Source organism: Cydia strobilella, chromosome Z (genome assembly GCF_947568885.1).
Source record: "Cydia strobilella chromosome Z, ilCydStro3.1, whole genome shotgun sequence".
In the NCBI taxonomy this organism is placed as follows: domain Eukaryota; kingdom Metazoa; phylum Arthropoda; class Insecta; order Lepidoptera; family Tortricidae; genus Cydia; species Cydia strobilella.
The window spans coordinates 40,064,810-40,078,682 of record NC_086068.1 but is presented as its reverse complement, the minus strand read 5'-3'; the positions used below and the strand labels follow the sequence as shown (position 1 = coordinate 40,078,682).

Genomic DNA, 13,873 nt, shown 5'->3' with positions numbered 1-13,873 from the left:
AATAGGGACATTCCTACATCAGAATGGCCGTCTGTTAGCAACACTGTTTGTAAGGATCATTATTTATTAATAGCTTATGGTATGATCATTTTTTACTTTTACGTTTAGCTTAAAAAAAGAGTATCAGTTGACCCTTACTTGTCACTGGTTCCCGCCATCTTGAATTGTTATTAAAAGGCGGGTACACTGTGACAAGGGGCAGTTCGTGTACAGACGAGTTACAGTGTAGACGTTTTGGAATATTTATTGTAAATTGGTTGTTATTATGTTGGTAGCGAACGAATAAAGTTAAAATATTGGTACAAGTATTAGTTTTCATCATCAACCCGGTGGTAACCTAACATACATATCTACATACATACATACATACATATAATCACGCCTATTTCCCGGAGGGGTAGGCAGAGACCACGGATTTCCACTTGCTACGATCCTGACATACCTCTTTCGCTTCCTTCACTTTCATAACATTCCTCATACACGCTCGCCGGTTTAGGGTGCTCTTGACCTGGCCTTTCTTCAGGATTTCCCCGATCTGATCAGAGAAAGCCCGCCGAGGTCTGCCCCTTCCAACTCCCGTTTCTACCTCTCCCATATACACTCTCTTTGTTAGCCTTCTTTCACTCATTCTTTCCACGTGTCCAAACCATCTCAACATACCTTTCTCAATTTTTGTCACTACATCTTCGCTCAGTCCACACTTTTCCCTTATCACACTGTTCCTAATTCTATCTTGTAATCTCACACCACACACACTTCTCAACGCTCTCATTTCCACTGCATTCACTTGGCTCTGATGCCTCTTCTGCCATACCCAACTTTCGCTACCATACATATGTGTAGGCACCAGCACCCCTCTATGCACAGCCAAATGTGCCTTTTGCGACACCTTCTGGCTGCTCATAAAAGCGTTAAGTGCCCCATTCACGCGATTTCCAGCACTCACTCTCCTTTCAATATCTTTATCATGCTTACCGTCCCTAGTGAATAATGTTCCCAGATACACAAACTCTTTCACTTGTTCTACTCTTTCTTGACCAATCAAAATTCCACAGTTTGTCATATATTCCTCCTTTTCAAATACCATAACTTTCGTCTTACTTACATTTATTTTCATTCCTTTCCTTTCAAAAGATCCATGCATTCTAGTTACCATCACCTGCAACTCTTCACCCGATGACGCTAGCAATACCAGGTCATCAGCGTAAAGAAGACATTTGACGGGTAGCCCACTCATTCTCAGCCCACATTCATCATTTCTCAAATCATGCAAACTACTGTCCATGAACAGATTAAACAGCCACGGTGACGCTACACATCCCTGCCTAACACCCTTTTCGATGCTAAACCACTCAGTGTACGACCCGTTTACTCTCACACAAGCACTGGAATCCTCATAGAGCGATTTCAGTGCCTGAATGAGACGGCCGCTCTATCCATAGACCGACAGTACCGACCAAAGTTCATTCCTCACCACTCTGTCATAAGCCTTTTCCAAATCCACGAAAGCGCAATAGACCTTCTGACCTTTGGCCAAATACTTTTCGGCTATGCATCGCAAGGAAAAGACTTGATCCGTACATCCCATACCCTTTCGGAATCCCGCTTGTGCATCCCATACTTTCTCATCGGTTTCTTTCACTACTCTTTCAATCAATATCTTTGCATACAATTTGCCGTCGACGCTGAGTAAGCTAATGCCTCTGTAGTTTTTGCAATCCAGTTGTGATCCCTTTCCTTTGTAAAGAGGTACAATGACGGCCTTGCCTTGACATACATATCTATCCATATATATATAATTTAAAAACCAGAACGGGATCAAAAACGAGGGCAGAACGGGATCAAAAACGAGAAAAGAAGCGAGATGGCGCCTTACAAATTTCTTAATAAGTTTTTGACACGTTTCTCGAATACGACGCACGTATCAAACATCAAACATTTATTCAGCAAATAGGCCACAGGGGCACTTTTACATGTCAATTTTTATAAACAATAAAATTAATCCAAAATTACAAAAAACAATTACATAAATATAAATGTTAAATTACACAAGAAAAAAAAACTAATAAAAACTATACAAATAACAGAAGTACTAAAATTGTTTAGAGATGTAAAAGTCTCTAGGTGTCAGAGATAAAATGTATATAATAATAAAAAAGATCATCAAATTATCCAGAGATGTAAAGGGTCTCCAAGACTTGAATTGTTATATAATTAATAAAAAGACAAGATATTAAATCAGACAAACAGACAAGAACCGAATGAAGTGCCTCACGTTAATGCCACTCAAAACTAAAGTTACATAGGTAAAATGATTGTATGATGTATGATAAGAAAAAAACCGTTTAAATCTATTATCTAAATATGAGAATAGAACTAAGAGTATAAAAACTATCGCTTTCGCTGCGTATTTAATTTACAATAAGCAAAATAAATTTTCATAACAATCTTCATTTGACGACGATTGGCCATTTTCGGCAACTCTCGGCTGGTTTCGTTTCGGTGGTGCTACAGACCAAATTATTTGACGTAAGTTCAAATAAGTTTGTCATGTTGGTATACAGTTATTTCGGCGTTTTTCACTCGAAGTAAAATAAAAAGTGCTGTCATCCTTAGTATGTGGCCATACGAGTGGCTTATGCCATATGACTTATGTCATAGTTGTGATGTATGAAAGTGTAAGTCATATTATTATCATCATATTTATTAATCATTTGTATTTTATTGTTTTAAATTTCTGTTTTATTATTAAGTGGCTTTTACGGCTTTGGCAAACACTGTCATGCATGCGGCGGGTGGATGACGAGAAGCGCCAAAAGTTACGATTCCATGACCAAAAATACAAAGCTGATAGCAAGTTATGTAGCCTATCAGTTCAAGGAATGCTGCGAAGAGATGGTGCGATATATGTATGTTATTACGATAAGGCCTAAGGGATGGTGGTGGTGGTGTCGGTGTATGTAAATATGTATTTTATTAAGTTAATAAGTACCCAATATGACTAGGTATGCTTCGACTGTTACTATTTCTGTTATTAAGGTTACGTACCCAAAGGGTAAAAACGGGACCCTATTACTAAGACTCCGCTGCCCGTCCGTCCGTCTGTCACCAGGCTGTATCTCATGAACCGTGATAGCTAGACAGTTGAAAATTTCACAAATGATGTATTTCTGTTGCCGCTATAACAACAAAAACTAAAAACAGAATAAAATAAATATTTAAGTGGGGCTCCCATACAACAAACGTGATTTTTTTTGCCGTTTTTTGAGTAATGGTACGGAACCCTTCGTGCGCAAGTCCGACTAGCATTTGGCCGGTTTTAGTGCTTGTCCTGTATAATATCCAGAAAGGAAAATGGGGACTACCTACGCGTAGGTACGTTTTAATGAATAGGCCGTTTATGGGCTGCGGTCGTCCACTTTCGTTAAGGCGGCAATTAATCTAATGAGCGTTTTTTGCAGCTGGGCTTATAAAATAAATAATAATTTTATGTAAAAAAAAGTTTTTAATAAATACGTGGATGAAAAAATTGGCCATGTGCGAGTCGGACTCGCCCACCGAGGGTTCCGTACTTTTTAGTATTTGTTGTTATAGCGGCAACAAAAATACATTATCTGTGAAACTTTCAACTGTCTAGCTATCACGGTTCATGAGATACAGCTTGGTGACAGACAGCCGGACAGCAGAGTCTTAGTAATAGGGTCCCATTTTTACCCTTTGGGTATGGAACCCTAAAAATACAATCTTGCCTTTTATCAAATCACATCGTTTATTAAGAAATATGCTAACTAAAGTTATCTAAATAATGGTTACAAATAAGTCCCTATCACAGCTATGAACCCTGGCAGGGTTGAATGCTGAAGGGACAGATTACGTAGTAGGTAAGGTCGGTATTTAAGTAAACATAAGAAACCAGCGGAGCCGCGGGCCCGTCTAGTCTATTATATACATATACCATCGTCTGGTACCCGCGCCCTATTGAGTTTACTGTGGAACTAGGTCGATTTGTGGAAGATTGTAAATAAATTAATATAAAAAAATTAAATCTTGTAAGTCTAATTTGACCCACTTCCCGGTTTCCAAACAAGCTGAAATGTAGTACACTGCTCGATCAGCTCGATTGTATTATCAATTTATCATAATGGAACCATCAAGCTAGTTTGATGATGGAGACTAAAGGTCACCACATGAACACTGTCTAATAAAATAACAATGGAACCTTATAGGAATCATCTTGAGAACAGTAGGTATATGGCAGTTAAATGTTAAGACGATACTCGCTCATTTGGCCTTGAGCGTCTGGGCAAATGTACCCGCTTCACCCCGCACCCCGCTCACTGCGATCGTACGTGAATTGTGACTCGCGGCACGGCAACGAGGTTCAAAGAATATAATAAGACAGGCCAGAGGCGCGCGGATGGCGCTATACTCGTATTTGTGTATCTTTTGACTGCAAGACTGCTTTGCAGCTATTTTGTCGTTTGAGTATGAGTAGATCATGCATTTCGTGAAGGTGCGTTTATAGTTTTTTATCTCTTTAATAAATTAATAAATATAAATAATGCTATTAATAGTTTACTTATAAACTAAGTACTACATTTTTAGAATCGTAACCTTACTATTAAACTATTGATATTTTTCGAGTAGTTGGTTGATAAATAAAATAGGTACCTAATCAATTTCAAACTATTAGTTACAGTCGGAACAATTTTTTTCCTGTGACTTCTAGTTTTTTCGTAAAAAACTACTATACATGCCATTTTGCTACTAGGTATTTTTTGCCTATTATGCCTATTATTTTGCTTATCACATGCAGTTCGAGCATTACACATAATTACGAGTACGGTACGAGTAAAGCAGTGCACGTGCGGTTGTTGTGCGAATCCCCTGGCACTGACTAAAATATAGGTAGTCGAACTCATACCCATACAATACTCATGGCCATACCAAACTATAACTCGTACAGTACTCATACCCTTACTCATCCCACACCATATCCTTACCATACTCATAGCCATACGTCGCACTACAGCGGGCATTTTGCGGGCAAGATAACAGGTAACTATGTTACAAATACATGTACTTAATATTTGTAACATAGTTACCTGTTATCATGTATTAATCTTTAATGTGTAATACTCTTTGAAGTGACAATTGATATGCCCATTTAAGTGGCCATCTAAAAAACAAATAAATAACTGACATACGTCATTATGACTGCCTATTGTATTTGTTGGTGCAGTGGCGTCTATTTAATAGAAAGATTTGCTTTATTTGTTAATTTGCACACCTAAATACGTATTGAAATGGATAGTATACTACGACAACAGTCTGAACTTAAGTCACGGAAAGGTCATATATATTGGAAAAAATATTAATAATATAATCGCATAATAAGTAAGTTGTTAAATCATGCTACATATTATTCAGTCTTATTTTTATTTAAAATTGAAGGAATATAAACTAATAGATACTAACTAACGTACAGCCTTAGTTGCTAAGGTATTTGGATTTGCACATTACAAATACTAGGTACGAAATACTAAGTACAAATACTTTATTGTGACAACTGGAAAATTGATTTGTGAACCTTACGAAGTGACATGCTAGCAAAATGCCCGCTGTAGTGCGACGTATGCTCATAGCCATACGATACTCATACTATACACATCTTCATACTCACATCGTACATCGTAGACCTTTACCTACTATTTGTAGGAACTGCAAAAGTAACTTTGTAATAGCATATATTAATATGGGATTACAAAGTAACTTATGCATTTCTCTAATCTTTAAAACGTGACTGATATTGCAATATTTGTAGGTTTTTTTATGGCTTGATAAGCTGAAAACTACTTACTATGATTAAAATTTGAAGCTTGTGGGTCTGCTAGAAGTACCTTAGAATTATGATGATCGGTGAGTGTCTGAGTGTGTCAGTGACAAAAGTAAGCAAATTTGATGTGCAATAATTCTTATACTACAAGTTCAAATGGAATGTTCTTGGGGATATATCTAAGCCATATTATGCCATATGTGTCACTAAATTCAGAATTCTAGCTTTAGCCAACACAAAATTACAGGACGTTGAAAATGGCCTGAGTGGCTTTGAGAAAAGGATGGTACGGCCGTGCCTCTTTGTTTTAGCTCGACTTGGCGCCTTACACGCGCGACAGATTATCGCTCCGTCTGTGACGAGCTTAATAGTAAGTTTTTCCGTAAATAAAAATACGATAGGCCGTTTTGCTAGTTCTTAATCGATTAAAATTATTTTTAAACTACAAAAACAAAATGTTTTAACAGGTACAGGTACATGGTAGTAGTAGTAGTAGGTAGCTTATGTTAAAACTATTATTTATTGTTTCGAGATGGAATGGAACATTATTCAAAACGTAAAACTTGAATGACTTTATAATATGTCTGTTAGAAAACATTTATTTCTTTATTTCAAATAAAGTTTTCTCAAACATACGTATATTATAGTATAATATATACGGATATTATAATTACCATCATTACATTCATTGTAGCAGACCGCAAAATACCGTGTTGCGCTCGCTAATGCGCGTCGCAACCAAGGCAGCGTTATTTTTCTTTGGCCACAATAACTCCGATATTATAGTAATTGACTTGTACATAAGCGACAATAGTGCAAGGAAGGCACAGAGCGACGAGCGACACACCCTCCTCGTCTCAAAGCTGGCACACGACTGCTGGCCACGCCATTTTCAGGCTGCATACGCATGAAAAGTGGAAAAACGTTCAATTTCCTAAAAAAATATTTATTGATTAACAAAAGCTATGTTGTATTTGTAGAACCTGTTAAAACATTTTTGTTAGTTTAAAAATTAATTGAATCGATTAAGCCGTTTAGTATATATAAGCAAAGTTAGCCGCAAAACGGCCTGTCGTATTATTATTTTTTCGGTGAAACTATAAATTTCAAGAAAAAAGTCAAATGTTACAACTGTTGTGCATAGAGTGAAGATGCATATATATTTTATTCATAATTTTTTGTTGACCCATTTAGAAGATATAGGCTCTAGAAAGTAACACTTAAGCACAGTAATATTGTCTTCGGTTACCGCGATAGTTACTCATGACTCATGAAATAAAACTACGAAAACGGATTATATCGCGTATATTGAACTTATACTACATTCCGACGTTTCGAACCCTTTACAGCGTTCGTGGTCAATGTGTGTCCTATCGAATAGGATACACAGTCATGTAGAATATTTCACATAACTAGAGTCCTTGAGGGACTCGAATTATATGACGTGTTCATGTTAAGCACGTGCTACATGGCTGGCAACCATGGCTTCCGTCCAAGATGACCTTGCTAGCGTGTAAACGGTGGTTTGCTATCAAATTGTATTGCGTCCCGATCAAGGTCGGGGTAACAATGGACCTTCGGAAACTCGGTAGGTCACTTTAAAGTATTAAATAAATGGAACCTGGAAGAGAACCTATTTATTGTTATTAGCAAGAGAAATTATCCCGAAATCAAGGCTCGAGATTGAAAGACAGAGAGGGGGGTTACCTCGTCGACGTAGCGACAGTGGCGGACGGCTTCGTAGCGCTCGTCCTCCGTCATCACCGTGCGGCCACTGCGGCTGTGCGTCAGCTGGTCGTTGCACACTGCAAGATGAAGAAGAGGGGGGTTACCTCGTCGACGTATCGGCAGTGGCGGACGGCCTTGTAGCGCTCGTCCTCCGTCTTCACCGTGCGGCCCTTGCGGCTGTGCGTCAGCTGGTCGTTGCACACTGCAAGATGAAGAATAGGGGGGTTACCTCGTCGACGTAGCGACAGTGGCGGACGGCTTTGTAGCGCTCGTCCTCCGTCATCACCGTGCGGCCCCTGCGGCTGTGCGTCAGCTGATCGTTGCACACTGCAAGATGAAGAAGAGGGGGGTTACCTCGTCGACGTATCGGCAGTGGCGGACGGCCTCGTAGCGCTCGTCCTCCGTCATCACCGTGCGGCCCTTGCGGCTGTGCGTCAGCTGGTCGTTGCACACTGCAAGTTAGACAAGCATTGCATTAGTGAGCTCATCTACATGTATGTATACACACCGAAATTCCATCAGCGATGCGCTAAGCGACGTAGCTGAGGATGTGTATGGCAACAAATTACAATCGGATGTTTTAAGAAGGCATTTTTCAGAGGCAATCGAGCTAATAATCCATGATACCCTCATCGTTACATAACAGCTTAAATGAAAACGGTCACTTAGTTACAAAATCAGCTTTGATCTTGCTCTGCGTTTGGCTACCCCGCACATCTCGGGTGAAAAAACAGTTGTACACATTCTAATTATAATTGACCTTCGCAGCAAAGCGGCAGAGAGCGTAGGTATCATTAGATCATTATGAAATCAGGGTAAGCTTAAGTTATTACACGTATCTACTCGTGTAATCGCCAGCTGATAAGGGGTAGTAAAGATATTTGCGTAAATAAGGATGATGACACATGTTGAATTTTATAACAAAATCTAGTAAAATAGATAGCAAATGAGCAATTTATCACAATAATGTAGATATTAAAATGATATATTTATGGAAATAATACAAAAATACAGGACTTGAAAGTTTCAAAATTTTAAGTATTTTTTTAACTACCAAAAAGGAAAAAAGTGTAAGGGTACCAATCGATTTCTTACATTTTATAAAAAAAAGATTGTATGACAACTATATACATAAACGCAATATTTCACCGACAAAAACTCAATTTTCTTGTTTTGTCCATACATTCAAGATGGGCTCTCAGTGACCTTGACGTCACGTTCACTTATCAAAGTCAAAGTCAATATATTCTTTATTCAAATAGGCCTAGCAACAAGCACTTTTAAATTGTCAAGTTGTAAATATTACCTTAATCTAAATATCAGAGCAATTTATTGATGCAGTTATTATTATTCTTAAAAACATTGAATTATTTTATTATATATATATGTCAAACTTAATAATAAGAATTGACAAAAGGATCGTTTTGTTAGAAGCGTTTCGCGAGTGAAGTACGACTGTCGGACTTTAACTATCATTTCTGGCTTTTGTATTGCTTTAATGCAATGGGTCCCATATAGACATTTGATCCTAAAAATAAACCTGATCGATTGATACCATTAATGAAAATTTGTCATCTAGCCTATTTGTACACATTGCAACTTCATACAGTACAGCTGTGTGCAATATAATAACAGTCAATAGGAAAATGAAAATTAGGCGAAACCTATAACTTTAGATCAATTATAATGGATCTTTTTTTATAATTCTTCAGCATTACTGTATCCTTTATTTTTATCGATAAAAAGCAGATTGGATAAAAAATAGGCTACCCAAACTACTAACTCCTCGCAGACGAAGTCGCGGGCAAAAACTAGTGGTTCATTATTTGTTATCGCAATAATAATGTAATTATTAGTGATATTTGACCCTTAGGTAATGATGAATGCACAAGATAGGGGAAAACACTCGCACAGCGGACATAGATTGCAGTGCACATGTTTAAATTCTATTCTATTAAATGCTATTGGGAAGCACAGTTAATAAGAAGCAAAGGTATCTGCTTTAAGTAGAAGGGCGCGGGGGGAGGTCATGTTCGAATCACTAATACAGAAGAGGAGGCACAGCACATCACAGTGCTTGCACTATCGGTTTAAACGGTAAGAGGGACAAGTGGTTAGGTAGTAGCGTTTGTTTTTTTTAAATTCAGGAGACTAGACTAACTGCCTCTTTCATCGGCAGTATAAAAAACCATCGCAGTATATCTCTATAGTACATTGTAGGACAGGCCGGAAAACCGCTCAAAGACGGACGAGTGAGTTTGGAGGCCCTCAAATAATACGAGTCCATCTTTAGCGTTACCTGCCGAGGCATTACATAGTGCTTTTCATGACTACTGCTAGGAAACAAGAAAACATTTGCATAACTATGAGTACTTTAATAGCAATTAATATTTATATTGGCGTGAGGACAATTGTTGAAATAAAGCGATGTATTTTTGCCAGGAACATTTATCGAATTTAAACTCATCATCTTCCTCGCGTTGTCCCGGCATTTTGCCACGGCTCCATGGGAGCCTGGGGTCCGCTTGGCAACTAATCCCAAGAATTGGCGTAGGCACTAGTTTTTACGAAAGCGACTGCCATCTGACCGTCCAACCCAGAGGGGAGAAACTAGGCCTTGTTGGGATTAGTCCGGTTTCCTCACGATGTTTTCCTTCACCGAAAAGCGACTGGTAAATATCAAATGATATTTCGTACATAAGTTCCGAAAAACTATCCGTTCCGTTAAACTATCGTGAGACATATTAACTTAACTAACTTAGCGGTTTCACTCGCGTGTTTTTAGTTGTGTTTTTGTGTCGTTATGTCGCGCGAGTGACTAAAAACACGTGTGTGAAACCGCTAAGTTAGTTAAGGAACATTTACATTTTCTTTACTAGAAGAGCTCTTGTATTTTTTAGTCAAACACAATTTACACTATCCAATTCAGTAAGTATAGTTTGTCAAAGGACTATCTCATTTCAAACATAGACAGAGAGAAAAACACGTAGGTAACACCAACATAAATAATATAAGCCACTAAATGGTCCCGACTCAGTATGGAGCTAGCCTGGCTGGGCTAGCGCTGAAAAGGATGAGTATAGTTTTTTTATGTTCTTATTTACTGACAATTTGGTTTGACCAACTATATTTTCCGATCCTGCCTTTTTTGATCTGCCTTTGAAACTGTATAAAGGAATATTATTAGAATACAAGAAAACCGGCCAAGTGCGAGTCGGACTCGCGTTCCAAGGGTTCCGTACATTACACAATTTAAACAATGTATTTTTAATGTAAAACGTTAGTGAAATGTCTTGAAGAAACCCGTAGGGGTCGGATCAAAAACTAAGTAATTAAGTCCGACTCACGCTTGACTGCACATTTCTAATAGGTTTTCCTGTAATCTATAGGATAAGATCTATTTTGTGTATTTTTTTCAAAATTTTATACCCAGTAGTTTCGGAGATAAAGGGGGGGGGGGGGTGGTCATTTTTGGCCTATCTATTTTCTTGAATAACTTCTAAATTGTTTATCCTAAAATTATAGAAAAAAATATTTGAGATTCAAACAATGAGCTCTTTTATTTGATATGTAACACGATATAGTTTGAAAAACTTTATTTTTTAATTTTCTCATTTACCCCCCAAAAGTGGTAAAATTAAAAGTGGCCCCCATGTTTAAAATTCATTTGTTTACGTTACATGTCCGTCTTTGGGTCACAAACTTACATATGTATACCAAATTTCAACTTAATTGGTAAAGCAGTTTCGGAGAAAATAGGCTGTGACAGACGGACAGACAGACAGACGCACGAGTGATCCTATAAGGGTTCCGTTTTTTCCTTTTGAGGTACGGAACCCTAAAAAGTAATTTCAGCGTTCTTAAAAATTCATCCCATAACAGGGTTAAAAAAGGTTGAAAGTTTGAATCCATTACAAATGCTTTCAAACTTCTTAAAAAGGCGTAATAGCCGATTACAAATAAAAAGAAATTTTGAAGTTTTTGGAAATTCAACCCCTAAGGGGGTTAAAAAGGGGATGAAAGTTTGTCTTGGGGTTCAAATTTTATTTTAAGCTAGGAACTTGAAACTGCAAAAAGGTATTAGAAACAAGGTATTAAAAACAAGAAAACTTCAGCGTTTTTAAAAATTCATCCCTCTAAGTGGTGAAAAAGGGGTTGAAAGTTTGTATGGAGAACAAATATTGTTGTAAGTGCGAAACTTGAATCTTTGTATAAGGGCATATTATTAGAATACAAGAAAAGTAATTTCAGCAATTTTGAAAATTCATCCCTTAAGATGGTGAAAAAGGGGTTCAAAGATTGTATGGACAACTAAAATTTTATCAAGTGCGGGAATGAAAACTTTATACGGGCATATTATTAGAATACAGGAAAAGTAATTTCAGAGTTAAAAAGGGGTAAAAGGGTTAAAAAGAGGTTAAAGGTTTGAATCCATTACAAATGCTCTGAAACTTCTTAGAAAGGCATAATAGCCGATTACAAAAAAAAGTGATTTCGACGTTTTTGGAAATTCAACGTTTTTTTTTCAGTTAGGAGCTTGAACTTCGTAGTTTGTGAAAGACAAATTTCATGTGTTGTATAATTATTAACAAATGATTAACCGTCCCTACTGATATATTTTGCTGCATAATGTTCTATGCTCACGTAAAATATTTATAATAACCACCAACATACAAATCCACGCGTACGAAGTCGCGGGCAACAGCTAGTATAGTTATAAACTAAGTAGATATGTATTATGCTTTATTGTGTGTAAATAAAATGTGCGAAATGTTATTTTCTCATTTAAACTTTAAGTATACAAAAAGGGATATACTAAATATTTCTAAATACAACTGGCAACTGTTAACTTAGGCAGGTACCTAATAGGAATGGAATTTCTATTCCTTTATGGAAGATAACGGGATAAGGAAGATGTTGAAACTGACCTCCGACGATGAGGTAGACGTTGGGAAAGGCAGTTTTAGCCTGTTGCAGCTGGCGCGCGTGACCTTCGTGGAACATGTCGTAGATGCCATCCGAGTAAACGCGCACGCGGCGACCCGCCGTGCCCGCCGCGGCCGCCGCGCGCGCCACTCGCCCGTACGCACAGCACTCACGCTCGGCCACCGCTATCGGGTCCGTGCTGAACGGCGCCGCCGTCATCAGTGTCTGCAACAACCACACACAAACTGTAACATTTCTGTCCTTTCGATGTCGTCATTCAATTACTTTGACTTTTATATTCGAAATGGCGTAACTTTATAACTGGACATTGTATAAACTGTATAAATTGAACTATGTTGTAAGATAATTATTATAATTAAGTAGTATTATTAATTTTCTGTGATTTGGCGAAATTCTACTACTGTTAGTAGCGAATCAAGCCAATATACAGTGCATGTACACCTGTATAGGTAGAATCTTGGTGAAACAAACTCAAAATATTGTACCCAACACCTACATATGTAACCCAATATTCATATGCAAATAAATCATTCATTCATTCATTACCACACGACTTGGTGAAGAAACTGTGCTGCCCTAACCTCCAGGTATATTACTTTATATTCGTTATTTCTCTGAGTGTAGATCACAGATCTATGGTCTATGGTGAAGCTTTTCTAACCAAATTACCAATAAATCATCAAAAGTTCTAGAATAGAATAGAATAAAATATAAATCATTTATTCAGACAACACATCAATACAAATAACACATATAGCAAATACAAGGCAAAGATAAACAAAACAGTAGAAATAGAGATGTGAAGCCAAAATGGTCTCCACTCAGCAATGCAGCTAGCACGACTAGCGTGGTCAACGGCGCTGGTTTTCTGTGGAGCCAGGGACAGCATGGTAAGGGACACCGAGGTCACGTTGTGGACGACGACTAACCAACATTATTCTTTATTTCATCCTGTTTCCAATGCACACAAGATAAGCTTACTTATCGTCTAACTAAACGAATAACAGGAAGGGTTGCCGTCCAGGACCCAAACCGCTTACCCAAACCGGCATTTTTGAATACAGCAAATATATAAATATCAGCAAAATACACGTATGTGCAGTGGGTAATACTATTCGTTTAGCACTTTTGCATACAAACTTATATGCAGGGGGGGGGGGGGTACCTTTTCTCTGCAGCTGTAACTGTTCATAGAAGTCGTAAAAGGCTTTTTTAACACGCTTTTATTAGGTTGACCTGTATGTAACTGTGTAATGGAATCTAAGGTTGGTAACTTTTAACCATCTTCCAAGGATCGTAGCGTCATGAAAATTGGCAGCTGTATGTAGTTCTGATGACAATACAATAATATGGTACTGTCGA

At 37.9% G+C, this 13,873-nt stretch overlaps 2 protein-coding genes across 5 annotated transcripts in view; one reads left to right on the top strand and one right to left on the bottom strand.

The window, feature by feature from the left end:
- Positions 1 to 13,873, bottom strand: part of LOC134754883 (choline-phosphate cytidylyltransferase B-like) — a 177,098-nt gene that overhangs the window by 25,123 nt on the left and 138,102 nt on the right. For all 4 annotated transcript variants that reach the window (XM_063691343.1, XM_063691345.1, XM_063691342.1 and 1 more), the window contains exons 3-4: positions 12,493 to 12,715; positions 7,919 to 8,016 (exon numbers count right to left, since the gene is read on the bottom strand). In XM_063691343.1, the coding sequence (XP_063547413.1) occupies positions 7,919 to 8,016; positions 12,493 to 12,715 (321 nt within the window). The remainder of the gene's footprint in view (positions 1 to 7,918; positions 8,017 to 12,492; positions 12,716 to 13,873) is intronic.
- The window catches only part of LOC134754852 (serine/threonine-protein kinase polo), a 466,060-nt gene that overhangs the window by 317,346 nt on the left and 134,841 nt on the right, over positions 1 to 13,873 (top strand). The gene's annotated exons all lie outside the window — the stretch shown is intronic.